The following is a 26,565-nucleotide window of genomic DNA, read 5'->3' on the forward strand; positions in this document are numbered from 1 at the left end:
TTCCAAGTTTAAACATGATATAGTTTGAGAGAACCATTAGTAGGGGCTATTGGATCCTTCCATTTAAGCAAAATGGATAATTTAAGGCTCATTTGGAATTTGTATTTTAATTCATGCACTGTAGAATGAAATAATGACCTATTTCTATCAAATCAATTGAGGAATGACTTGCAAACCTTTGGTATTTCATGGTTCAATAGGTTCCTCTAACCAAGGTTTGCATCTGTCTGCAGGTTGAACTCGCCACAGGGCAGTTTCCATACAAAAACTGTAAAACGGACTTTGAGGTTTTAACAAAGGTGCTGCAGGAAGATCCTCCTCTGCTTCCTCCAAGCATGGGCTTCTCAATGGACTTCCAGTCATTTGTAAAAGATTGGTGAGTAAAACCTGAGAAAATTTTACAATGCAAGTTCTGTACATAACAGTTTATATTTTCCCCAATTCATAACGGAGTGAAATCTGCATCTAGGCAGCCTCCATTGAAAGTGGCCAAGGACTTTCTGAGAAGTGGCCCTGATAAATGTTGTTGTTTTTCAAAGTAATATCATGTAGCTTAGTTGGTGATGGCAGATGGGACCAGTTCAAAGATTCATTAGTGGGAGTTTGAATCAGGAGAGTTTTCTATATTGATGAACTCATTTTCAAACATCAGTTGCCATCAGTTCTTTGCATTGTGAGAGAAGGGCGTGGAATGGAACAGACAAAATGCTATTGTTAGCCAAAACTAGCTGAGGAAGGACTTTTCCTTTAAGCACCCTGGCTGTGTTTCACACAGGTTTTCCCCACAGTGTCCTTAATCTTTCTTCCCTCAGTTTCTGTGATATTCTTCCTTGCTTAATCTTCACCTCAGCTTCCCCTGCCCTCTCTCCTCTAGATTTATAGCCCTCCTATTCTGTCGCAAAACTCTCCTCTGCATGGATCGCTTGTCCGTATTCAAATCAAATCATGTCGAGTCCTCTGGTTTCCTTGCTCCTGTGATCTCAAACACACCCTCTGCCCTTTCAGACCCTTGCTTCTGGTTTCTCACTACTGAGAAGGTTACGAACAAGGGGGCATAGTTCCAAGAGGTTGGTCATTCAAAACTGAGGTGCATTGGCAGTTCTTCCCTCAGAAGGTGGTGAATCTCTGGAATTTTCTTCCCCTGAGGGTGATGAAGACCCAGATCATTAGATATATCTACGGTGGAGATCAATATTTGAAAGGTTGAGGGTTCTGGGGAACCGGTACAGAAGAGATGTTGAGGCCAGCACAGATCAGCCACGGCCATATTGAGTGGAGGGACAGGCTTGAGGGGTAGAGTGGCCTCCTCCTGCTCCTAATTCCTTCTGTTCTATATCGGCTTCCTCCAGTTACTTACACACACCTTCTGTCCTCCATGTACCGTGATTCCTCTGCTTTACTGAACCATTCCCTGAACTCCAGTATCAACATCTTTGAATGTCTTCCACTCTCGTTGATCTTTCTGTGATGGCCCGATCTTCACAACTTCATGTTCAGGGGTTGCAGACTTTGATGTTTCTCACTCATAACCCACTCACTCATTAATTGCCAACTTGCTTGATTAAGTCCACATTAAGTCCCAGCCTCGCCTTCTTTGAATATAATCATCTTGGAGGGCAAAGGTAACCCTTGGCTTCTTTTCTCCTTAACCTATCAGTGACACAACTGTTAGCACCACTGCTTCACAGCTCCAGATACCTCAGTTTGATCCTGACCTTAGGTGCTGTCTGTGCGAAGTTTGCATGTTCTTCCTTTGACTATGTTGGCTTCCCCTGAATGTTCAGGTTTTCTTCCATATCCTAAAGATGTGCAGGTTGGTAGGGTAATCAACCTCTGTAAATTGGTCCGAGTGTAGGTGGATGACAGTAGAACCAGGCAGAGGGGAAAGGAGGGAAGGGAAGTGGAGGGGTAGTTGCTAGGATGCAGGAACAAGAACTTGGTAGTCAGCACGGACACAATGAGTCGAAGGGCCTGTTTTCATGCTGTTTCCTGAACTGTGTATTGATTTTTCTTCATCAGAACGGAGAGTGTCTCTACTTTTGCCCAAACACACCCTACCCGTGACACCTATGGCACCTGACACCCATGCTTTCTCCGAGCTTGCGTTGTCCATGCTTCCTGCCTCTGTAAACCCATAACAGTGACTGTGTAGTTGAACTTGTGAGTGGGTTCCTCTCCTTGGCCACTTAGTCCCTCTTACCCATCAATCTACTGTTTACTGACGCCACCCATACTTGGTGCAGTGTTCTCTACAAATCCAGATTGGATGAGCTCTTTGCAGGAGTGACGTAGAACATAGAACAGTACAGCACAGAACAGGCCCTTTGACCCATAATGTTGTGCTAACGTGGCTAATCCCTCTCTACAGAATGCCCATATCCCTCCATTTTCTCTCATTCATGTGCCCATCCAAGCCCCTCTTAAAAGCCCTCAATGAATTTGCCTCCGTCACTCTATCAGGCAACACATTCAAGGCATCCACCACTCTCTGAGTAAAAAACTTACATCTCTTCTGAACCTACCCCCCTCATCTTAAATGACCCTGTTACGTGCCAATTCTCCATCCCACTCCTACTCTGACCTGTCTGACTATGGCCCCCTGCATTGTTACAAGGTCCAATGCAAGCTTGAGAAACAACGCCTCACCTTCCTTCTGGGCACGTTACAGTCTCCCAGGCTCAGTATCAAATTCACCACCTTCAGGTAGCTGGCACTTTCTATCTGTCTGTATCAGAACCAGCCATTTCTGCCAGTCTTCAACTGTGATTTTTGGTTCCTTTTTCGTATAGTCTGAGCTGGGCATGTCCCACAGCCCTGACATAGAGTACGGACAAAAAAGCATCTGATTACCACATTGTAGTCTCATCCTAACAGAGAGATTCCCTTTGTTCTATCCATCCCTCCCCTACCGCCTCTGTCACTGAAAGCTAACTTGCTTCTCTCTTTCCCAGTTATATTGAAGGATCTCAGACCTGAAACATTAACTGGTTTCCCTTTCCACAGATGCTGCCTGACCTGCTGAGTGCTTTCAACATTTTAAGATTTTTATTTCAGATTTCCATCAACTGAAGTTTGTTTTTTAATTGTGGAGTGAGTCTCCAAAATATTGCAGTACAAAGGACTTTAAGGGCTCAGTAGATGATACACAAAAAGTTAGGTGTTTCTTATGTTCTTGTCATGAGTGCACTTGTGACGTTCCTGTGTGGTGTTGTCACTTTGTGACCAGATCATTCAAACCACCGCCTCCTCAAGCTTTCCTAATAGAACATAGCACAAGAACACGCTCTTCAGCGCACAATGTTTGCGCCAACCATGATGCCAAATTAAACTAGTCCTATCTGCCTGCACATGGTGCATATCCCTCCATTCCCGGCCTGTTCATGTGTCTGTCTAAATGCCTCTTAAATGCTGCTACCATATCTGTTCCTGTGACCTCCCCTAACAGCACGTTCCAGGCACCCACCACGCTCTGTGTAAAACAAAAACTTGTCTCGTATATTTCCTTTAAACTTTCCCCCACTCACTTTAAGTCTGTGCCCTCTATAGTATCTGACATTTCCGCTTTGAGAAAAAGACTCTATCTACCCTGTCCATGCCTCTCATAATTTTATAAACCTCAGCCTCCAATGCTCCAGAGAAAACCATCAAATTTGACCAACCTCTCCTGATAGCTGAATCTCTCTAATCCAGGCAGCATTCTGGTTAACCTCTTCTGCACCTTCTCAAAAACCTCCACATTCTTCCTGTAATGCAGTGACCAGAACTGTACACAATGTCCATATAGATAACATCCACTGCCCTACTGATCTCCAACATCTGACAGGAGGAGCATACCACTCCACTGAGTGCCATTACTGCCCCTTCAACAACTAGTAGACTGAAGAAAAGGAAAAATCTTGCCTTACCTTTTTGCTGCTCACTCTCCTCACCAAAGCCCGGTGTTCACCAAAGCACACACTGACTTCAACAGCAACACTCCCTGCCAGGTCTCCCAGGCCCTTGCAGTACAGTACCTCACTCCTGTCATCAATGGCTTTAATGAGCACGTGTCAGTTGCACGGGTGAGTCTCAGGCTCTCTCCATCCCCACCCACATTCTGTGTCAATCCTTGCTGCCATTACGTGTGCTGCAGGGGAGTGTGCCTTTAAGGAACGATGTCATTATGCAATTGGTACAAAGCATGTGTGTCACTCCAGTAGACATGTGAGCCATGTAAAACATAGCAGGTCCTGTTTTACTGCATAATCCTGAGTAAAGAACATTCTTGCACTTTTTAAAGGTGTCTTCAACGAACTTTGCAGTTTTTTTTGCAGGAAAAACCTGTGGTATTAATGTCATGCACAGCGCCCACTTCGCATGCCAATACGCATTATTGTGTAAAGCCCGATTTCAAGGCACATGTCATCTTGTTAGGTCCCTCCAAAGGTCAATACATCCTTCCAAGGTGTGGTACTCAAAGATGTTCCAGTTACGGTCTAACCAGGGCTTTACATAATTGTACACATCCTACGCCCCTGCGGTTTGCAGCTGCTCAGAGAAGGAGTCGTGCTTGGTTGAACTTCGCTATTTCTTTTATGGTTGAGTGGTAAAGTCATTATTCTCATAAATAAAAATAACAAGATAAGATTAAGATTTCTTTATTAGTCACATGTACATTATTTTTCTGTAGGTGATCATGACATTTTAATGGTCTATATATGTGCATCCTTATACCAAATTATTTAACATTTGTAATTCTCTGCCTCCTTCCATCCGCACTGCTTAGGATATTGTCAGCAAACTTGAATATGTGTCTTTCTGTCCCATTGTTTAGATTGTTGATACATACAATAGTCGAGCCACCAGCCCCACGCACTATTTTCCACTTTCTGTCAGTTAGAAAACCTGTCCATTACCCCGACCTTCTGTCTCCTGCTCTCAGTAATTTCTGAACCACGTTCTGCTTTTAGTAACACTTGTGAAAGTCCACGGGTGTTCTCATATAAATAACAATTATAGGTATTTCCGTGGTTGCACGGAACCACATGGGCAGGCACGGTTGTGTATGTGCAGGCACACAATTACAGCGCCAGCGACCCAGGTTCAACTCCAGCCACTGTCTGTAAGGAGTTTGTACGTTCTCCCCGTGACCGTGTGAGTGTCCTCCGGGTGCTCCGGTTTCCTCCCACATTCCAGAAACATATGGGTTAGGAAGTTGTGGGCATGCTATGTTGGCGCCGGAAGCGTGGCAACACTTGCGGGCTGGCCCCAGAACACTCTACGCAAAAGGTGCATTTCACTGTGTGTTTCGATGTACATGTGACTAATAAAGAAATCTTAATCTTAATTTTGTTATTTATATGAGAATAATGACTTTACCAACTCAACCATAAAGAAATAGCAGTTCACCAAGCACGACTCCTTCACAATCAACACCAGCATTCTCTGACCAGCTGTAAAAGTTTGAGGTGTCTAGGTACCTTTTATTGCAAATTCTAAATTCCCACCAGCAGATGTTCTGTAATTCACTGATTTCTGTCTTTAACCTTCTTTAAACATGTGGAGTGACGTGGATAGTTTTCTTATCCACAGGAATGGGTCCCAAATCAAAAGTACTTGGTTAGATTTTAGTTAGGGCAAATGTAGTGTTTACATCTCATTCCTTTAAAACCCCGAGATAGAAAAAAATATCCTGGGAGTTGTTACTCATTACTGCCATTATTTTCTCCATTATTGATATTTTGCTCATTTAATTGTGCCCCAGCTGGCCTCAGTTACCTTTTTGGGGATTGGTAGCATTTTGTATTGTTTCTTTATTGCAAATACCAACACAAGATAGTTTCTCAACATACCGGCCATTTCCCTGGTTTCATTTACAATCTTTTACACAAGTTTTCGAAGAACCTGTGTTACTCCATCATTATTGTCCACAACTTTTGCCTTGATTTTTATATTCTTTCTATACTCCATGTTGTTAAGCCTAAAACTGTTTTGTCACCTTTTTTGTTCTTTATATTTCTCCCAGTTCCCAGGATATGTGTCAATTTTTATCTTTTTGCTATAGTTTTATTGCTCTTGTCCAGAGCAGTCCACTTTTGGCAAGCAAAAATTTTGGCAACCTCTTGCTCCTTTGGGGTGCTAGCTGATTCCATATTATAGTAAATTCTTAACAGCACCATTAATCCTGTCCTTTAACATATAGTCCAGTTTATTGTGGGCTGTTTCTATCTTATCCCATTGAAGTCGGTCTTAACTAAATTTTAAAATCTTAGTAGCTGCCTCACATTTCTCCTTTCAAATTCAACATTGGACTAATATTATGATTGTTAACAGGTAGCTGTTCTCACACGCTTGGACCGGTAACTAAATCTAGCACATTACATAACAAAACCTAACATGACCTACCTGTTGTTGGTTCTGTGATATATTCCATAAGAGTACAGTTCCTTCCCAAGTTACAAACACCCAAGTTGTATAAACTGCGTACATACGAATGCGCATTTGGCAGACCACCGAGATAGATTTGCTGGCTGCTGTGGGACTGCAGACATCTTCAGTCGTTTGGGGATCAGTTCACGCATTATCTGAGTGGTTGAGTTAAACACTTTGGTTTAACTACACTTTGCCTTTGGTCGGCCTATGTTTTTATTTAAATATATTGCTGAGTGGCTACATTTCTGACTTGCAAACTATTCAGATTACAAACAGTTCACAAGAATCCTGTCATAACCTGGGGAGGACCTGTATCCTGAATATTCTCATAAAGCCAGTACTTCACTGGCATGAACTCGTCTGCTTATCCCAATTGAAATGAAAGTTAGAACCTCCAATAAAACTAATTGACCTTTGTTTTCAATTTATTTTCTCACGTCTCTTTCCTTTCTTATCCTATTAGCCTTACAAAAGATCACAGGAAGAGACCAAAATACAACAAATTGCTTGTGAGTATTCCTCTGTGATGTTTGCTTGTATTTCCTGTAACATTACGTCCACATGATTGTGTCCTGAGATAAATGCAGATCTGGTGCTGGGCTTAAGTTAAGTTTCAAGCATTCAGTGTAATAAACTTGCCTGTGAATATTCACTCCACATTTCAGCTGAGCAGTTCTGTTTGCATGATGTATTCTTCATAACTACAGTGTAATCAGAGGTACTTTCAGCAGATTTGTAACTAGTCCAACAAGGGAAAGATGGCTACTAGTAATCTCAATGTAACCTATTTCAGTTTAGGACAAACAAGTTAAAGTCAAAGACTCAGATCCCTGAATGGGGGAAAGAAAAGAATGAGAAGGGACTTTCGCTGCATTACATGAGAGAAATCGATGGAGACCGGTAACTAGGTCAACAGTAGGAAATATTTAAACAGCAGGTAGCAAGAGGAACACAAAAAATATACTCCAGAAAGAGGAGAAGGTTTGTCAAACTTGTGATGGTCTGGAAGATATGATCTTATTTGAAGCTATAAAAAAAGAATATTTACCGTTAGGCCAGCTAAAGAGAACCTCTGCAGAAAGAGTTCTGAAACTCCTTGAGAGTACAACTCAAAACTATGCGAAGGTAAAGAGCAGGCCCTCTGAGCCTGGAGATCATGGCTAATCTGCTACCTCAGCTCCATTTCCAGCTCTTTCACCATATCTCTTGATTCCCTGAATGTCTAGCAATCTGTCGATGTTTGCTTTGAAAGAACACAATGATGGAGTCTCCACGGCATCTAGGGTTGAAAATTACAAATCTGTGAGTGAAGAAATTTCTCCTGATTTCAGCCCAAAAGACCTGTCACTTATTCTCAAACTGTGTCCCCATCCTAGACTCCTCAGCTAAGGTAAACATCTTCCTTCTAGCCTGTTAATCCTTTAGGGATCTTTTATGTTTTGATGAGATCTTCTTCCATTTTCTGAACTGTAAAGAATACAGTCTCTCTCTACTCAATATCTCCTTGTACAGCAATCCCACCATCCCTGCAACCACACTAGTAACCTTCACTGCACTCCCTCTATGGCAAATATATCCTTCCTTGGTTTAGAAGTCCAAAACTGTACCCAGTGCTCTAGGTGCAGTCTAACCAAGGCTCTCTACAGTTGCAGTAACCTTCCTATTCCTGTACGCAAATGTGGTTGTGATAAAGGCCAACGTTCCATTTGTCCTCACAAGTACATGCTGCCCCCGTATCTTGACCTTCAGTGAACCCAAGTACACCAAGGTCTCTTTGAATAGTAACCCAATCTCTCACCATTTAACAAATACTCTGCTTTTCTGTTTGCTGTAGTATAGTGGATAACTTCACATTTTTCCACACAGTATTCCATCTGCTGTGTTCTCACCCACTCATAAAGCTCTTTGTAGGTTCATTTTGAGGGAGAGAATAGTCGTGTCGGTGTCATCATGTGTGATAAGAGATCATCAATCTGAAATGTTAACTCTGTTTCTCTCTCCAAAGATGCATTCTGACCTCTCGAGTATCTGCAGCATTTTCTCTGTATTTTAGACTTTCATCATCTGCAGTATTTTGTGTTAGTTCCAGTTGATATGAGGTCGGGTGGAGATGAGGTCGGGTGGAGGTGAGGTCGGGTGCAGGTGATGAGGAGAATGAAAGGCAGAGTTATTAAATTATGACTGAGTTTTGGAGGTGGATAAAGATCAAAATTGTCAAACCTAGTGGCATATTTGAGACAGAAAATGGAGATAACAATTCTTAAAGAGATGGTTTTAAAACCTTACTGGAGCTTAAGGACATTTGACTGGCTGTTAAGGATCCTGTGGAAGCAGGAACAAAATTTCTGAAAGCTCTGTTTATAGTTTTGTGAGCAGGGTAATTGGGTGAGAGGAGTAGATGAGGGAAAATGAAATCCTCCTCTTCAAAATAATAGATGCAGGGAAGCCAGGGAGTTACCTTGGTTATCATCACTTCCCTTCGTAAACTGAGACACTAAGCACCAAGATCTACAGATCTCTAGAACAAAAGCCATATTTGATTAAGCATATCAAGAGGAAAAACAAGTGTGTTCTTAATGAATCTTAAGTATCCTCATGTTTATGATGAAGTGTCACAGACACTGGGTTGTTACCTGACATGGAATGTTTCAGTTGTGAGCAGAGGCTGGACAGGCTGGGTGTGTTTTCCTTGGAGCAGAGGAGACTGAGGGGCTCCTGACAGAGGTTTACAAAATTATGAGACACATATAGTAGCTAGGGTAGATAGTAAGAAACTTTTCCCCATGTCAGAGGTGTGTAAGGTGAAGAGTAAGAGGTTTCAGAGGGAATCTCAGGAATTTTTTCACCTGGATCGTGGTTGCAATCTGGAACACACGGCCTAAGGTAGTGGAAGCAGGTACTGTCACAGCTTGGAGGTGTGAGAACTTGGAGCTGTCAGGGTGGCTAGGTGGCTGGGCCTTGATTTGAGAACATGCACAGTAAGCATTTGAAGTGGCAGAATAAGGGGGTGCAGCTTAAAGGCTGAAACATTTAGTGGAATAGAGGGACTTTGCTGCCTAGATGACAGATCATTAGTGGTGTTACTCATGTCGATTATACGGTAAACAAAAAGCTTGACTTTGTATCTACAGGAATAGAAAACAGAACCAGCTCCTGTTAAACTGTCACAGGAGTGTGGGTGGGCTGCCGACGCACGGAAGTGCAAGGAGAATGTCATAAGGTAGTCACAGGGATGTTGTTTGGGATGGGAATTTTATCATTAGTATTGCAAGGCCAACATTTATTGCCCGTCCCAAGCTGCCTTCTTGAACTTCTGCAGTCGTAGCGTCCTACAGCATAGTGACAGGCCCTTTGGCCCATCCTGTTCACGCTAACTATTGAGTGACTTTTTACCGGCCCATGGCCTGTAGTTTTCTGTGCCTTGGCAAAAAAATTCAAGTGCTCACCCAAACACTTCTTAAATGTTGTGAAATGACCTGCCTCCAGCACACACCCAGGCACTGCGTTCTACACTCCAACTGCCCACTGAGTGAAAAATATTCTACCTCCCATCCGCTACACCTCTTCTCCCTTGCCTGAAACCTATGTCCTCTAGTCTTTGACATGTCATTGGAACAAATTAAGAAAAGGAACAAAAACAACAAGGTTATTGTTGTGGGTGAGTTCAGCTTCCCCATCGTAGACTGGGACCCCCTTAGTGCAAGAACTTTAGATGGGACAGCATTTGTTAGCCACATTCTTAAATATGTAGATAATCCAATGAGAGGAGGGGCCATACTGGACCTGGTGTTGGGAAAGGAGCCTGGCCAGGTGACTGACCTTTCAGTGGGAGAACATTTCAGGAACAGTGATCACAACTCAAATTTTAAGATATCTATGAATAAGGATAAGTGTGGACCTTGCGGGAGGGTATCAAATTAGGGCAGGGCAAACTATGAGAGGAACTAGGGAGAGTTAATTGGGAACAGCTGTTTTTGGGCAAGTCCACATCTGACATGTGGGGGATTTAAAGACCAACTGCACAGAGTACAGGACAGGGATGTTTCAGTGAGAAGGAAGGACAAGGTAAAGGAACCTTGGATTACAAGAGAGTAGGTGAGTTTAATCAGGAAGAAAAAGGAAGCGTATATAAGGTTTAGGAAACTAAAATCAAACAGAGCCCTTGAGGATTATAAAAAAGCTAGAAAAAACTCAATAAGGGAATTAGGAGAGCGAGGAGGGGTCATGAAAAGTCTTTGGCAAGTAGGATTAAAGAGAATCGCAAGGCATTCTATACATAAATCAAGAGCAAGAGAATAACTAGGGAGAGGGTAGGACCACTCAGGGGTAGAGGAGGGAACATGTGCTTGAAGGTGGTGGGCTGAGGATGAGTACTTTGCATAGAAATTTACAAAGGAGAGGGATGTGGAGGATAGTGAGATAGGTGTGGAGTATGGTAATGCACTAGGGCATTTTGAGATAAAGAAAGAGGTTGTGTTGGGTCTCTTAAAGAACATTAAGGTGGATAAGTCCCCATGCAAGACATAAGATTGCTGGAGCCTTGACCAAGATTGTCGAGTCCTCTCTAGCCATAGGCGAGGTCCCGGAGAACCAGCGAGTAGCTAATGTTGTTCCATTGTTCAAGGAGGGAAATAGGGATAATACTGGAAACTATAGACTGGTGATTCTCGCGTCAGTGGTAGGGAAGCTATTGGAGAGGATTCTTAGGGATAGGACTTATGAGCATTTGGAAAACCATGGCTTAATTTGGGACAGTCAGCATGGCTTTGTGCAGAGCAAGTCATGTCTTACTAACTTGATTAAGTTTTTTGAGGAGGTGACACAGATGATTGGTGTCTACGTGGATTTTAGTAAGGTCTATGACAAGGTCCCTCATGGTAGGCTCATCCAGAGGATTAAGATGCATGTGATCCACAGTGACTTGGCCATTTGGATTCAGAATTGGCTTGTCCATAGAAGACAAGGGGTAGTGGTCGATGAGACTTATTTTGGTTGAAGGTCCATGGCTAGTGGTGTTCTGCAGGACCTCTGCTGTTTGTGATATGTATAAATGACTTGGATGAAAACATGGATTAGTTAGTAAATTAGCTGACAATACAAAGATTGGTGGCATTGGGGAAGTGAAGAAGATTGTTAAAGTATGCAGTAGGATATATATGTCAGTTGCAGCTATGAGTGGAGAAATGGCAGATGGAGTTTAATCCAGCCAAGTGTGAGGTGTTGCACTTGGGGAGATCAAATGTAAAGGGACAGTACACAGCAGGACCCTTAACAGCATTGATGTACAGAGGGATTGGGGTCCATGTCCATAGCTCCCTGAAAGTGGCTGCACAAGTTGATAGAGTGGTAAAGAAGGCTATGGCATGCTTTCCCTTATTTGTCGAGGCACTGAGTTCAAGAGTCAGAAAGTTACAATGCAACTTTATGAAACTCTGGTTAGGCCGCATCTGGAGTATTGCATTCAATTCTGGTCGCCCCCATTGTAGGAAGGATGTGGACGTGGAAGCTTTGGAGAGGGTGCAGGAGGTTTACCAGGATGCTGCCTGGATTAGAGGGCATGTGCTATAAGGAGAGGTTGGACAATTTTGGGTTGTTTTCTCTGGAACAGTGGAGGCTGAGGGGAGTCCTGATAGATGTTTATAAGACTATGAGAGGCATAGATAGAGTAGACAGCCGGTATCTTTTTCCCAGAGTTGAAATATCTAATGTTAGAGGGCATGCATTTAAGGTGAGAGGGGTTAAATTCAAAGATGTGTGGGGCGAGTTTTTTTTACACAGAGAGTGGTGGGTGCCTGGAATGCGCTGCCAGGGGTGGTGGTGGAGGCAGATACGATAGAGATATTTAAGAAGCTTTTAGATAAGCAGATGCATGTACAGAGAATGGAGGGATATGGGCATTGTGTAGGCAGAAGGGATGAGTTGAGTAAGGCACTTCATTAGTTTGGCACAACATTGTGGGCTAAGGGCCTGTTCATGTGTTGTACTGTTCTATGTTCTATGTCTGTTACGGGAAAAAGCTTCCTCCTATCCACCCAGTTGAAGCCTCTCATACACACCAGTCCTGCTGAAGAAGGTCCTTTCAAAGTGCTGTTGGTGGGTGGTGGGCGGAGGATGTAGAGTTTAGACCCAGCAACAATGAAGGAATGACAAAGGACAGGACAGTGCATAACCTGGAGCAAATCTTGCAGGTTGTTTTTTCAAACACATCTTCTGTCTTCATCAGCCTCTCCCTCCCCCTCTCCCTCCCTCCGCCTTGTTGGGCCTCTGTCAGATGGCCTAGGTTGCAAGTTTGTGATTTCCTGTTGAAATTTCCTTGCTGAGTAACTGCAGTGCTTTTTACATACTGTGTACACTGAAGCTACTGGTTGTGGAGTGGGTGAGTATTCATGTGTGATGGTAACTCCTGCCAGTATACCCGGTGGCAACTGTTGCAGGTAGTTTGGTGAGAATGAGTTCACTACGGGTTATCCTCTGCCCTTTTCTCTCACCGTCTACTGCAGAACTTGGTAACTATGTGCTTCAGGACTTGGCCAGTGACAGCTCAGAGCCACCTCACTATATGCCTCTGCAGTTATGAAGAGATTGAGGGGTTGGGGCGTTATCTTATTCAAACCTCCCTCTACTTGAGTAAGCAGCATTGACACCTTCCTTTTCTCTCACTGCAGGAACACAATTTTATTAAACGCTACGAGACTTTAGAAGTGGATGTAGCTTCATGGTTTAAAGAAGTTATGGCAAAGACTGAATCCCCACGATCAAGCAGCATCCTCAGCCAACAACATCTCCCCATCTTCTCCAGGTAGCCAGCAGAGTGCTAAATGAACCTGTGGGGGAGGAAGGAGTGTCGGCAAGTCACCACCAACACCCGCATCATCAGGCAGAGCTCCTGAGACCGATGAATTGTACATAGTCTATCCATGGTTTTTCTGTCTAGTGTTGTGTTCTTTTTGATTGACTCAGGAGTGTGGGTTGTTGTGTGTTTGAAGATACTTTCAGTCTGTAGAAAGTAAACAAGGAAAGGTGTTGCAGACCACATATTGGACTAAGGGTTTGTTTCACTGTTACTGTGAAAAGCTTACACGCTGCCGTTAACCTCTGCCCTCCCCGTTAATCTCTCCTTACGGGACAAATGGTCATTGCACACTGCAGAGGAATCGCAACTTTATATAGTGTTTAAATACTACCGGGTTATGCACTGTGATCAAAAAAAAGGATTTTACCTAATTTATTAAATATGAAAGTGTAGCTGATGTGAACTCTCAATGTATTAGTGTGCAGGCACCTGTGTTATACAATAGACTAGTGTGTTTCAAACGCATGAGAAACTGCTGCTTTATTTTATTTCAGACAGTTACTTTTAAAGCCTTTTTGGAAAAGGTTCAGATCAGACAGGGCTTTCAAAATTACTCTTGAAGTGAAAGTCTGGCAGAATATACCAAGACTGTTTGCTTGGTAATTTTTTTTCTTGTTAGTTGATTTGACGCAGTGTGTTATGATGCACGTCCAGTGCCTGTAACCTAGGTTCACTCACTGGGTGATAATGTCAGATGATCAGTGGTTTAGTAAACAACCTCCATATGCAAATAATGATTCTGAGTGAGTGTCAGTGCTGCTGCAACCTGAAATCACACTTGTGCTGGCAATTTCTTTTTCTAGTACCTGCATAGTTGTTGCTGTACATACGGGTGCCAGTACAGTTTGGGTGATTATGTCAGTGTCCCAGTTGCCAGCTGCCTGCCTTGAGGTTGGTGATGCAGGATCAAGCCCAATGGGTGGAATTTTATAAAACTCAGTTTGATTCTCATTCTTACAAACATCTGTTTGTGCTTTCTCTATACTTGCCTCTTATATATTTTCTGCCATTGTACAGTTGATAAATTAGTTCATTACTGGTTTGCAACTACTTTCTGCATTTGCTGGAGGATGTGTTTCCATTTGTGAGGTTGCACTGTGAGGAAAGCTTTACGTAGGTTCCAGCCACGCCCTGTTGGATGGTCGGGAGTGGGTCAGGTTGGTGGGCTGCTTCACTCAACTCTCTCTGTGGTGAGTGAAGGGGATAGAAGGAAGCTTATGCTATGGGCAGGTAGTGCATGGTTTGTGCTCCAGGGGTTGGCTGCCTTTCCATGAGCATTCAAATAGAGAAAATTCTGAATTCTGTAGAGCAAGACTTCAGCTTTTTCATGCTTTGAGGCTGTTATTTTTAAATTAAATTGTGTAATTCTTCACATTGAAAACAACTGATGCCGGCACATTCAAAACAAATTTTGATTTGTATTGATTTCAGTTGATTGTAGTCTCAAACCAATCGTCATTTTACACTCAACGTGACAAAGCGGGCATCTGTTTCTGTGCTGCATGTTGTAAATTTGAAGATTTGGATCACACCTATTGGTATTATCTCTGAAAGCACTTCTGTACATTGGAGTGAAATTGTGCTTGGAGCCTCACCCATGTCAAGGAATTGTGGGAGAGCACTCAGTGAGTAAAGAATTTTATACAATATCCCTGTCAACCCATCCTTGTTTTTCTTCCCTAAATCACCATCTGTTTAGGACACAGGTTCATTGTAAACAAACTGATTTAACATTCAGTGTTTGCAATCCTGTTGTGAATTTCTAGGTCCACTGATTGTGAATTTTGTCCACACATGCGAAGTTTGGTTACTTCAACAAATAATATGGTTATTGTTTTATTTATATATTTAACTCAATCCAGAACAGTTAAACAATGTCTCTTTTCCCCATGGGCCAAACATTTATTTCTAACAGGGTGTATAATTCCTGTACTTTTGGTGGAAGCTGAAAATCTGGCTTGCATTTTGATGCAATTTTGAAGGAGTGGGCTGCAGAATTAGTTTAGAAATGGAGCTGAGGTGTGTGTATGAGGAGGTTGAGGGTTTTCATTAGGTCTCAGAAAGAAGGTGAGCGAGAGCGGTAGATAGAGGGGATCAGACTTAATTGGAAGGCTGTGCAGGGTTTATCAGTGGTGAGTAGCAGTTTGCTGGGTGTTCTCATGATTAAGAAGTACAGAAATAGCATGGCAGTTTAATCTTTCAATGAAGTACCCACATATGCTTGAGTTACCAAAACAGGATGAAGAATAGAACCAAGAAATGGTATTAATAAAACTGATTCAATCCTTGATGCAGGCAGGCATAAAGGATTACATTAAAGAACTCCTTTTAAAGATACCTTAAGGAACAAATAGTATTTGGTTTAGATTAATTTAGACATACAACAATAAATGCCTTGTTTGAAAACTGCAGATCCATTGAATTGTTTGCAAAGATCAGGTTCTAGTCCATGAGGGATAGCAGACCGTTGTGATTATTACACCTATACAAAGCACTTACTGCAGTCACTCAGACATGAAGCAGTCTGTGATTCCCACAGAGACTACACCAAATAAGTTGAGAGTTGGGAATGAAGTTTCTCAGAGTCCAGTGCGATGCACACAGAGCCAAAAATTCTATTGCATTCAGAATAACTTTGGAATACTTCTACAAATCCATCAGGCTGGTGGCACTGATCCACTGCCCTCTTATCATCACCTCCACTTGTTTTTTAAACATAACTTTAAATATTAGATGATCCAGATCACTCTGTAAAGAGAAGGAGCATCTTTGTTAAATGGCATCATGTTTCAGATCATGCTTGCTGAAAGATTATTCATGAAGTCACTCCTTTATATCAAGAAGTTTCCTTTATCTGAAAATTCTCAGGTCCTTTGCTATCATCTATGTACCAGAAACCGGCATATACGCTCTGATCAACCAACCACAGGCCTGGCTGAATTCACCCAAAGAACATCTTTCAGTTTGCCAGCAACGAGTACAGGCATGAGGTAACGAGATCTTCAGAGCACCTGACGTTGTCTGAAACTCTCAGGGTTCAATGTCCATCGACCCAGTTCCCATTCTACAAGTATCAACAAAGAAAATACTGAGGAACTGGTTTGATTATATTGTTCTACAAAGAGCAATAGATAGAGGAAGATGATGAGCTGAGTAACTGTGCCATAACTCTGTTTAGGTTCCCATTCTGTTCTTTGATATAACAATCAGATCTGCAAAACTGAAGCACTTCCCATATGCATAAGAATTGAATGCATACGTTCTAAAGCTTGAAGAGGGAGCTACCTCATGGAAAATCTGAAAAGTATATGCATTCTGGCAGTCTGCCTTCCAAGTGAAACCACAATTTAAGATCGAGTTCCCTGGTCTAACACTTCTTCTCACAGCAGTATTCCAGGGGTGGCCTTGCGTTATTTAAAGATGGAATGATCAGCAAAGAACAAGAACCATTCAGCCCACAATCTAATATTGAACAGTTGGTGATGCTTCTGCAGTGTATGAAGATCAGGTTGCATGTAAAAGTTACCACAGCACCTCAGTGGAAAAACATTTTAGCTTTTAGAGTACAACGAGTTGAAACTGCTGCTATCCAGAAACCACTGTATATTGCAATAATCTCTGCACTCGATTAAATGCTCATGTTCTACATTGAACATTCTCTTGATATGGATAAATTTCACATGGACCAGAGCCCTGTGCAGTTAAACAAAAGGTGAAGACTGGAAGAATTTGTCAGATATTGTCAACAGCATATTGAGCAAGTTTCATAATTGCTCAGGATGTCTTTGGATACTTGGAAAATTCCACACTTGTTTTCCTCTCCTTTGAACCTTGACATTGATTTAAAAATAGGTTGTAAAACATGGTACATTGGCTGTGAGCAGAGGAACTGCTTGGATTTGTAGCTTGTGGTTTAAACTATTTCATTCCTTTGAGGTCAAAGTTCCAGCCACATTTAACAATATTTTCTTTCATATCAACGTAATGTGACGTCAAAAGTCAGATGCGTTGTTGGTGAAATATTTCTATCTGTAGGCGTGACCATTTCCCATCCTTTGGAGCACAGGAATCTCTGATTACATCAAGGAATCAATGATCAACAAATCAAGGATCTGGAATCTAGGCATATTCTGTGTGCAAAAGCCTTGGATCTGCTGTGCCAGCGGAATTAGTTTGCTTTTCTTGATGCTGTTCCTTCTTTTGGAGTTTGGTCAGAAGTTGCAAAAATGCCCTGAGATGTGTAGCATGGGCCATTTCAAAGTCTGATGCCTCCAGTCCACACTGTTTGTGTTTAGATTGAGGAGCTGAGGCCCAGGAGAGATCAGCCATGATCACACTGAATGGTGGGGCAGGCTTGAGTGCCCTGGTGGCTTCCTTCTGCTCCTATTGTCTTGTGCTCTTGTGAGGATAATGATCTGCGTCTTCCAGAAATGTGCAGGTGCTCAAGTATGGAATGAAGAAGAGCTTGTACTTTTTTGCTTGTTGAAATGGAGAAAGACATGATTGATCTTCTGAAGAGCAGCTATAAATTGAGGATTAGCTGATAAGCACTTTTAGCAACCGGACAGCAATTGTCCTGGTGGTAGGGTCCTATGTGGGAACCTTGTTTAGAGGGTGCAGTGTTCAAGTACAGGCTGCAGACCAACACCAAGATCCTGAAGCTCATGTTTCAGAATTACAAGGTACTGTTGCTGGAGATTTAGCTGCAAACATGCTGTCACGTGATTTAGAAAGGGGAGAGGTATGTGAGAAAGTACGTGAAAGTGGGAGCGTACGAAGGGGACTGGAGAGGTGAAGCAGGTGTGATAATGTAATTATTAATTCTGTGACCCTTCATACTACCTTTCACAAGCCAGTTTTGAATTAAAAATCTATTTGCAAACATTCAGCTTCCCCAAAAAGTTACTGTTGATGTGATATCATCACACAATTACAGAGGAAGAGAAGCCCACTTGCCCCATGGAAAGGTCATTGTTTATTTTCTTAACCTTCTTCCCCCACCCCCCCCATCCCGAATCCTTTCACTCTCTCAGGAATCGGAATATAAAGCACTTCCTTGTTAACAGATGGAATATTCCCTGCGTGTGGAGTAGTGTGCTAACATCTCGTGTTGTCACCACAATCTCATGCTGCTTATACCTTGAAATTCTTTCAACCGGCTCCTAATGTTAGAGGCACTTTGCAATAAACTATCCACAGAGCATTTTCAATTCAGCTCAGAAAAGAATCCTGTAGCTTTTGGCCGAATGAAACAGAGAAAAACACCAAAGAAAAAAAAATTTGCCTGTTAGAAGCTTTAATCTTCCTGGGAATCTTATTGTTTTGAACAAGCAGATTATTAATTGCAGCAGATTGTATCAGTAGATGCATCCTGCAAAGTTGTTTATTTGTTAGTTTATTTAAAGGGGTATCTGGAACTAGAGGGTTCAGGCTCATGAAAAGGGAATTTCTTTTAAGATTGAGAAGAGAAATTCCCTCTCACAGAGGGTTGTGGATCTTTGGAAATCACTACCCTAGAGAGATGTAGATGCTGAGTCATTAAAAATATTCAAGAGTTTAATAGATTTTTGGATTATAAGAGATTGGGCAAAACATGGAGCTGAGACCAATGATTAGCACAGCTGTTGAATGGTGGAGGAGACTTGAGGGCCTTGTGACCCTACTGCTGCTCCCGTGTCTGATGTAATTGTAGCGGATCTAGTACATCCAGTTCACTTTCCTGCCCCATCACTATAAACCTGGCATCCTTTCATCGAAAACTCTCACCTTTAAACGTGATGAAGGAGCACCCACAGCCCTCAGACCTAAGGCAGTTCTAGGTGTCTGGTCTGTGGGAATCAAAGGTTATGGGGATAAGGCAGGAAAGTGGAGTTGAGGCCAATGATGAGATAAGCCATAATCTTACTGCGTGGGTCTTGTGAGGTTACAATGCCAAGGCCTGCTCTGGTTTCTTATCAAGTTCTTTAGTGTATGTGTGTAACAGAGAATTCTGGCCAGTTAGAAACCTTGAATAGTTTCACTGTTATAAAGCCTTTAAAAGGCTTCCAGTGGTGAACTCTAAAGCCTCAATGTGACTTTGTGTGATATTAATGTGCAAATATGCTAATATAGTCTGCAGAGCCAGATGGTAATATTGTGCAGTTGGCAAACATTCTAAGTTTTTTTTGCACTATGGCATAACTTCAAGAGGTGGTCCCTTGCAATGGATTCTCAACACTCTATTCCCTTGATGTGGGTAATGGTGATGGCAATGGATTTGTGTGTGTGTGTGTGTGTGTGTGTGTGTGTGTCTTTGGGGGGGTGGGGGGTGTTTCCATTCAGTTTGAAGTGCATGGACTGAATGTGCTAGCTGGGAATGAAATGGCCAGTAGAATGCCAGATCCCATCTCCTGATTTCTGAAGGTGTGTGATCATCATCATGACTCGTGGAAATTGCTGTCATCAAAGTGAGATTAGCTGACAGATTTGGCCCAGAGAGAGCAGAATAGGGAGCTCCCTTTCCTCCAAAGTACAGTGGATAATGGGGGTGGACAGTTTTCAAGACTCGGGTTGATAGATTTTTGTTATGTAAGGGAAGTGGATCAAAGGTAGAGAAATGGTTTTGAAATGCAGAGCAGTGCTGTCCTAGCGATCGGCAGAGCAGCGCAAGTCTGGTTGACTCTGTGATCAGAAGCATGCAAGGTGCACCTGGAGGCATTCAGCACACTGCTTGTGTGATGGGGCTCACTAAAGGGCCACTGCTGATAACCTTTTGAAGTCCATTGAATAGATAAGGACTCAGATGTTCAAAACAACTCACCCACATGCTCACCTAGACTCAGCACTGATTCTAATGAAGAGGAATGTAGACAGAAAAGTGGTGGCATTGCTCACTCACTGAAAATTTACTTTGAATTCAGAAAGAATCTTTAGGACAACTTGTGCTGCAGCATTTTCCACTCCCTGAACTGTGTGATGTAAAATAAAAGCAGAAAATGCTGGAAACACTCAGCAGGTCAGGCCACATCTGTGGGAAGGGGAACAGTCAATGCTTCAGGTTGAAGACCCTTCATCAGAAACATTAACTCTGTTTCTCTTCCCACAGATGCAGCCTGACCTGCTGAGTGTTTCCAGCATTTTCTGCTTTTATTTTAGATTTCCAGCATCTGCAGATATTTTTGATTTTCATTGCTGTGAGATCATCTTTGTTCTAAGTTCATTTTTTAGTTGCATTAGACTTAGAATTAAACTTTCAGCCCTTTCTGCTGAAGTAGACACCTTTGTTAACAGCTTTCAGTAGTGTAGTTTGTTAAGGGGCATTTGAGCTTCTTGAGTTCTCCTCATTCTCACACACTCTCTGGGTGCCTTGGGTTATTGTGCTGTCCTCAGGGGGACAGGCAGCCTCTCCCCCTTCTCACACACTCTCTGGGTGCCTTGGGTTATTGTGCTGTCCTCAGGGGGACAGGCAGCCTCTCCCCCTTCTCACACACACACAGATGACGTTATGCTCAGTGTTTTGGAACCTGTGCCACAGGGATGTCCAAGGGCCACAGGGATGGAGCTTAGACACTGATACCTGGAATCAATCAATCAAAATGGTTCAATCTATCAGTCAGTTGGATGTCTTCAAGAAGAAAATGCAGTTTTATTGCATTTTTATTTTTTTATGTTTTTTTTGAATAAAGTTTTTATTATAATCTTTGCAGTTAACTTCTAACTGCAGCGTTCACGTCGATGGCTTATACATTGCATGCATATCACACACACACACACAGCCAAAGTGAGCATTACGTATAGTAGATTGGTCAGAGAAGTAGGAATTAGCAATTCACAATATATCAATTGCATGTTAATGTATGGGTTTATATGGGTATGTGTTATGCTACAGTGCCCAGTATTTCTCTTGTTGTAAGCCATGAGATCACTGCAGGGTTTAGTAGGTCCTACAGTTTAGATTGATCTCATTTTACATGTCAGGCAATAGAAGTTTTAACTTGTTGAATATCAGATATGTGAGTTTTTTTCCTTTCTGTAACGTTGACACCATATTTCACTGGACTCTTGAGCTGAAATGTCATTGTACAACGCCAGAGTAATCAGGTGTTGGCAGAATACACTTTTGTTCTCCTTAGTGTGCTGGTTACTAGATTTAGGGTAGTGTCGTTTAAATTCTACCAGGGAATAGAATTTGTTAAGGTGGATCAAGTAAATGCTTCACCTTGAATGTGGGAAGAGGAGACGGCAGTAAGTGTGCACCATGCTGAGCACAATGTCAGGACATAGAACCGTAGAACCATAGAACAATACAGCACAATACAGGCCCTTTGGCCCACCATGTTGTGCCGACCTTCAAACCACACTCAAGACTATCTAACCCCTTCCTCCCACATATTCCTCTATCTTAAATTCCTCCATATGCTTATCTAACAATCTCTTGAACTTGACCAACGTATCAGCCTCCACCACCACCCCAGGCAGCGCATTCCATGCACCAACCACTCTCTGGGTGAAAAACCTCCCTCTGCCATCTCCCTTGAACTTCCCACCCATTACCTTAAAGCCATGCCCTCTTGTATTGAGCATTGGTGCCCTGGGAAAGAGGCACTGGCTGTCCACTCTATCTATTCCTCTTAATATTTTGTACACCTCTATCATGTCTCCCCTCATCCTCCTCCTCTCCAATGAGTAAAGCCCTAGCTCCTTTAGTCTCTCCTCATAATCCATACTCCCTAATCCAGGCGGCATCCTGGTAAATCTCCTCTGCACCCTCTCCAACGCCTCCACATCCTTCCTGTAATGAGATCACCAGAACTGGACACAGTACTCTAAGTGTGGTCTAACCAGAGTTTTGTAAAGCTGCATCATTACCTCGCGGCTCTTAAACTCGATCCCACGATTTATGAAAACTAACATCCCATAAGCTTTCTTAACTACCCTATCCACCTGTGAGGCAACTTTCAGTGATCTGTGGATATGAACCCCCAGATCTCTCTGCTCCTCCACACTCCCCAGAATCCTGCCATTTACCTTGTACTCTGCCTTGGAGTTTGTCCTTCCAAAGTGTACCACCTCATACTTCTCTGGATTGAACTCCATCTGCCACTTGTCAGCCCAGCTCTGCATCCTATCAATATCCCTCTGTAAGCTTCGACAGTCCACACTATCCACAGCACCACTGATCTTTGTATCATCTGCAAACTTGCTAACCCACCCTTCCACCCCCTCATCTAAGTCATTAATAAATATCATAAAAAGTAGAGGTCCCAGAACCTATCCCTGTGGGACACCACTAGTCACAGCCCTCCAATCCGAATGCACTCCCTCTACCACAACCCTCTGCTTTCTACAGGCAAGCCAATTCTGAATTCACATGGCCAAGCCTCCCTGGATCCCTTGGCCTCTGACCTTCTGAAGAAGCCTACCATGCGGAACCTTGTCAAACGTCTTACTAAAATCCATGTAGACCACATCCACTGCACTACCCTCATCAATCTTCCTGGTCACCTCCTCAAAGAACCCTATCAGGCTTGTGAGGCAAGATCTTCCCTTCACAAAGCCATGCTGGCTGTCCTTAATCAGTCCATGATTCTCTAAATGCTCATAGATCCTATCTTTTAGAATCCTTTCTAACAGCTTACCCGCCACAGACGTAAGGCTGACTGGTCTGTAATTCCCTGGACTATCCCTACTACTTTTTTTGATTAAGGGGACAACATTTGCCACCCTCCAATCCTCCGGTACCATTCCTGTGGACAACGAGGACTCAAAGATCCTAACCAACGGTTCAGCAATTTCCTCCCTCACCTCACGAAACAGCTTGGGGAATATTCCGTCAGGCCCCGGGGACTTATCTGTTCTAATATTTTCTAACAACTCCAACACATCCTCTCTCTTGATATCTACATACTCTAGAACATTACCCTTACCAACACTGTCCTCAGTGTCATCAAGACCGCTCTCCTTGGTGAATACTGAAGAGAAGTATTCATTGAGAACCTCACCCACTTCCACAGCTTCCAGGCACATCCTCCCACCTTTGTCTTTAATCGGACCTACCTTTACTCTTGTCATCCTTCTACTCTTCACGTACCAGAAAAAAGCCTTGGGATTCTCCTTAACCCTACTCACCAAAGCCTTTTCATGTCCCCTTCTTGCTCTCCTCAGCCCCTTATTAAGTTCCTTCCTTGCTACTGTATATTCCTCACGAGCCCTGTCCGATCCTTGCTGCTTACACTTTATGTATGCTGCCTTCTTCTTCCTAACTAGTTGTTCCACCTCTCTTGTCACCCACGGTTCCTTCACCCTGCCATTCCTTCTCTGCCTCACCGGGACAAATTTATCCCTAACATCCTGCAGAGATCCCTGAACATCGACCACATCTCCATAGTACATTTCCCTTCAAAAATGTCGTCCCAATTTACACTCTCAAGTTCTCGCCTTATAGCCTCATAATTTGCCTTTCCCCAATTAAATATCTTCCCGTCCTCTTTGCTCCGATCCCTGTCCATGACAATGCTAAAGGTTATGGAGCAATGGTCACTGTCCCCCAAATGCTCACCCACCGATAAATCTGTCACCTGACCCGGTTCATTACCTAATACTAGATCTAATATGGCATTCCTTCTAGTCAGTCTGTCAACATACTGTGACAGGAATCCGTCCTGGACACACTTAACAAACTCCGCCCCTTCTAAACCTTTGGCGCTAAGCACGTGCCAATCAATATTTGGGAAGTTAAAGCCTCCCACAATAATAACCCTGTTATTTTTGCATCTTTCCAAATTCTGCTTCCCAATCTGCTCCGCAGTATCCCTGCTGCTACCAGGGGCCCATAGATCACTCCCAGAAGATTAACTGATCCTTTCTTGTTCCTAGCTTCCACCCATATTGACTCTAGAGAGGATCCTTCTACATTATCCACCCTTTCTGCAGCAGTAACAGTGTCCCTGACCAGTATCGCCACCCCTCCTCCTCTTCTCCCCCCCTCGCTATCCCTTTTAAACACTGAAATCCAGGAATATTCAATATCCATTCCTGCCCTGGTGACAGCCAAGTCTCTGCAAGAGCCACAGTATCGTAGTCCCATGTACTTATCCAAGGTCTCAGTTCATCTCCCTTATTCTTGATACTTCTCGCATTCAAGTAAATGCATTTTAGCCCATCCACCTTTCTACTTTTATAGCCTGTACTCTGCTTCTCCATCCTCAAAGCCTCTCTACCTGTCAGATCTGACAATGTTACCAAACTGTATTGAGTTAAATCCTGAAGGGTGAGAATTGGGCAAGTCGAGGGTAACTAGCGATTGGTTACCCTGTTATGATGAACACCATCTTCAGTCACATTCTCCACTCCATCCCAGTCCTTTTCTGCACCATACAGAATCTTATCTGAATCGATGGACTTGGTCAGCTTAACAGCATCCATCAACCAAGTTAATGCACCAAGAATCTGTGGCCAAGTGTGGGGAGCTCCGACTGTTTTCATTTAACTTTTTAACAATGGAAAGGGATACCCAAGAAACTTGAAGATTCTAGGGATTTCTTCCTCAAACTCTGAATCAGATAGTTGATAAGATGGATCAGTCAAGTTGTACATAAAGGAAAAAATCTTCAGAAATTCCTTAGATGTGGGCGATTGCAAACTCTTTATCTAAATAGGTTGTGGATAACCATTGTCCCCTAGAAACTCAGAAAGTTGCAGAATACATTGCTGTACAAAGGCCTTATTGCAAAGTAGTCTGGGATCTTTTAATTTTTCCATGCCTCCACAGGTGTGTCAAATCTGTAGAAAATGTTCCAATGCTGTTTGTCCTTAACTGCATTAGGTTTGTATTTTAATTAGTCGAAGACTGCAGAATGGAAAGTGGAAGACCTCCCCACAGTCCCTCCCTCACCAACTCCGCGCGTCACGTCTTCGGGAACTTGACAGTGGCAACAAATAGACACAATGAGCTGTGCAGCATCTCACAGTTCCACAATTGTTGGTTTCTTTCTCCTCCCTTCCTCACTTATCTCCCCCTGTCTACACCTCCAGACAGATCAGCTGGACACCAAGGACACCTGGATTCTCTTGTCTCCATCCTGTCACAGACATTCCCCAATCCCTCCACACCCATCTCTCTGCAACTTAAAGCACCCTTCTTTTCTCATTCTCCAACTCTGATGAGAGGTCTTTAACCTGAGACGTGTGCTCTGTTTCTCTTTCCACAGACGCTGCCTGAATTGCTGAATGTTCTGCATTTTCTGTTTTTATTTCAGATTTAAAGCTTTTTGCTTTTAATCCTTTGTAATCCTGCCAGTGACCCCCCCCCCCCCCCCCCCCCCCCCCCCCCCCCAATCTCCATCCCCTTCTCCCCAAGCTCCCCAGTCTCAGCTCTGGATCACTGCACATTATTTTTGTTCCTTCCTTCCTTGAGAAAGAGTTGCCATGAGTTAACGCAGGCCTCCTGCCCGAGGTTTATCTCCAGCTTTCACTCCTCGCTGTTACTGGCAACAAACTGTTCTTCCGTTTACTCACCCAGACTGGACGGTGGGAGGTCGGAGGAGTGAGGTGGGTGGGGTGCAGGGTGTTGTGATGAAGTGTGTTTGAGCTGTAGCCTGACCTCTGAAGCCTTGTACAGTGATAATTGAGTTGTGTGGGACTGGAACTAATGATGACAGAGCTGTTGAGGCTGTTTGATGTGGATGTAGTAGAATGGGAAGAATTTGCTTTTTATGTGATTCTTGCATGGATAATGTTTTATTTAAAAAATCTAAGAAGCTATAATATTTTCTATTTATTTTGTGTTCCATGTGAACAGTACGGTGTATGGGTGAATGGAGTCTTATCCTTTCTGCTTTTCCCATTATGTTGTGAATATCTCAGGACTTTGAGAAGAGCTCATTCTGGCGTTGCTGATCTCTTCCTCTCTGCTGCAGTACACTGCTTCCAAAGCGAAGCAGAGGTGAACTCTCCCTTTAACCTTCACCCTATAAGTCTTTTGTGCTCCGCCAAAAAAGGAGAGCGATCAGATGCTGCAGTTCCGCATTTCTCTATATCCTGAAACCGTCATCTGATTAATACATGAATTAATTCATGTCTCTGCTTTTTATTGATGACCCATCAAAGGTGGGATCCCTGTCATTAGAGGCCTCGGAAGATATTGCACTTAAAAGGCAGAACGTGTCTGAGTAATGAATGATCAGTGATTTGTCATCATCATAAATTAACAATTTCTCATCTCGACCATCAAACCATTACTGATATCTGGCATAAGTGATTAATGAATCATTATTTAATAAATAGGCAATTATTTATTATTACATATCATGGACAAGTTATCA

The 26,565-nt window shown here is 42.9% G+C and overlaps 1 protein-coding gene across 3 annotated transcripts in view; it reads left to right on the top strand.

Annotated features, from left to right (window-relative positions):
* Nucleotides 1-20,238, top strand: part of map2k7 (mitogen-activated protein kinase kinase 7) — a 104,856-nt gene extending 84,618 nt beyond the window's left edge. For all 3 annotated transcript variants that reach the window (XM_052042093.1, XM_052042094.1, XM_052042095.1), the window contains 3 exons: nucleotides 234-376; nucleotides 6,875-6,920; nucleotides 13,077-20,238. In XM_052042093.1, the coding sequence (XP_051898053.1) occupies nucleotides 234-376; nucleotides 6,875-6,920; nucleotides 13,077-13,214 (327 nt within the window). In that variant the 3' untranslated portion in view covers nucleotides 13,215-20,238. The remainder of the gene's footprint in view (nucleotides 1-233; nucleotides 377-6,874; nucleotides 6,921-13,076) is intronic.
* Nucleotides 20,239-26,565: the final 6,327 nt, after the last annotated feature.

The sequence above is a fragment of the Pristis pectinata genome, chromosome 31, assembly GCF_009764475.1.
Source record: "Pristis pectinata isolate sPriPec2 chromosome 31, sPriPec2.1.pri, whole genome shotgun sequence".
Classification (NCBI taxonomy): Eukaryota; Metazoa; Chordata; class Chondrichthyes; order Rhinopristiformes; family Pristidae; genus Pristis; species Pristis pectinata.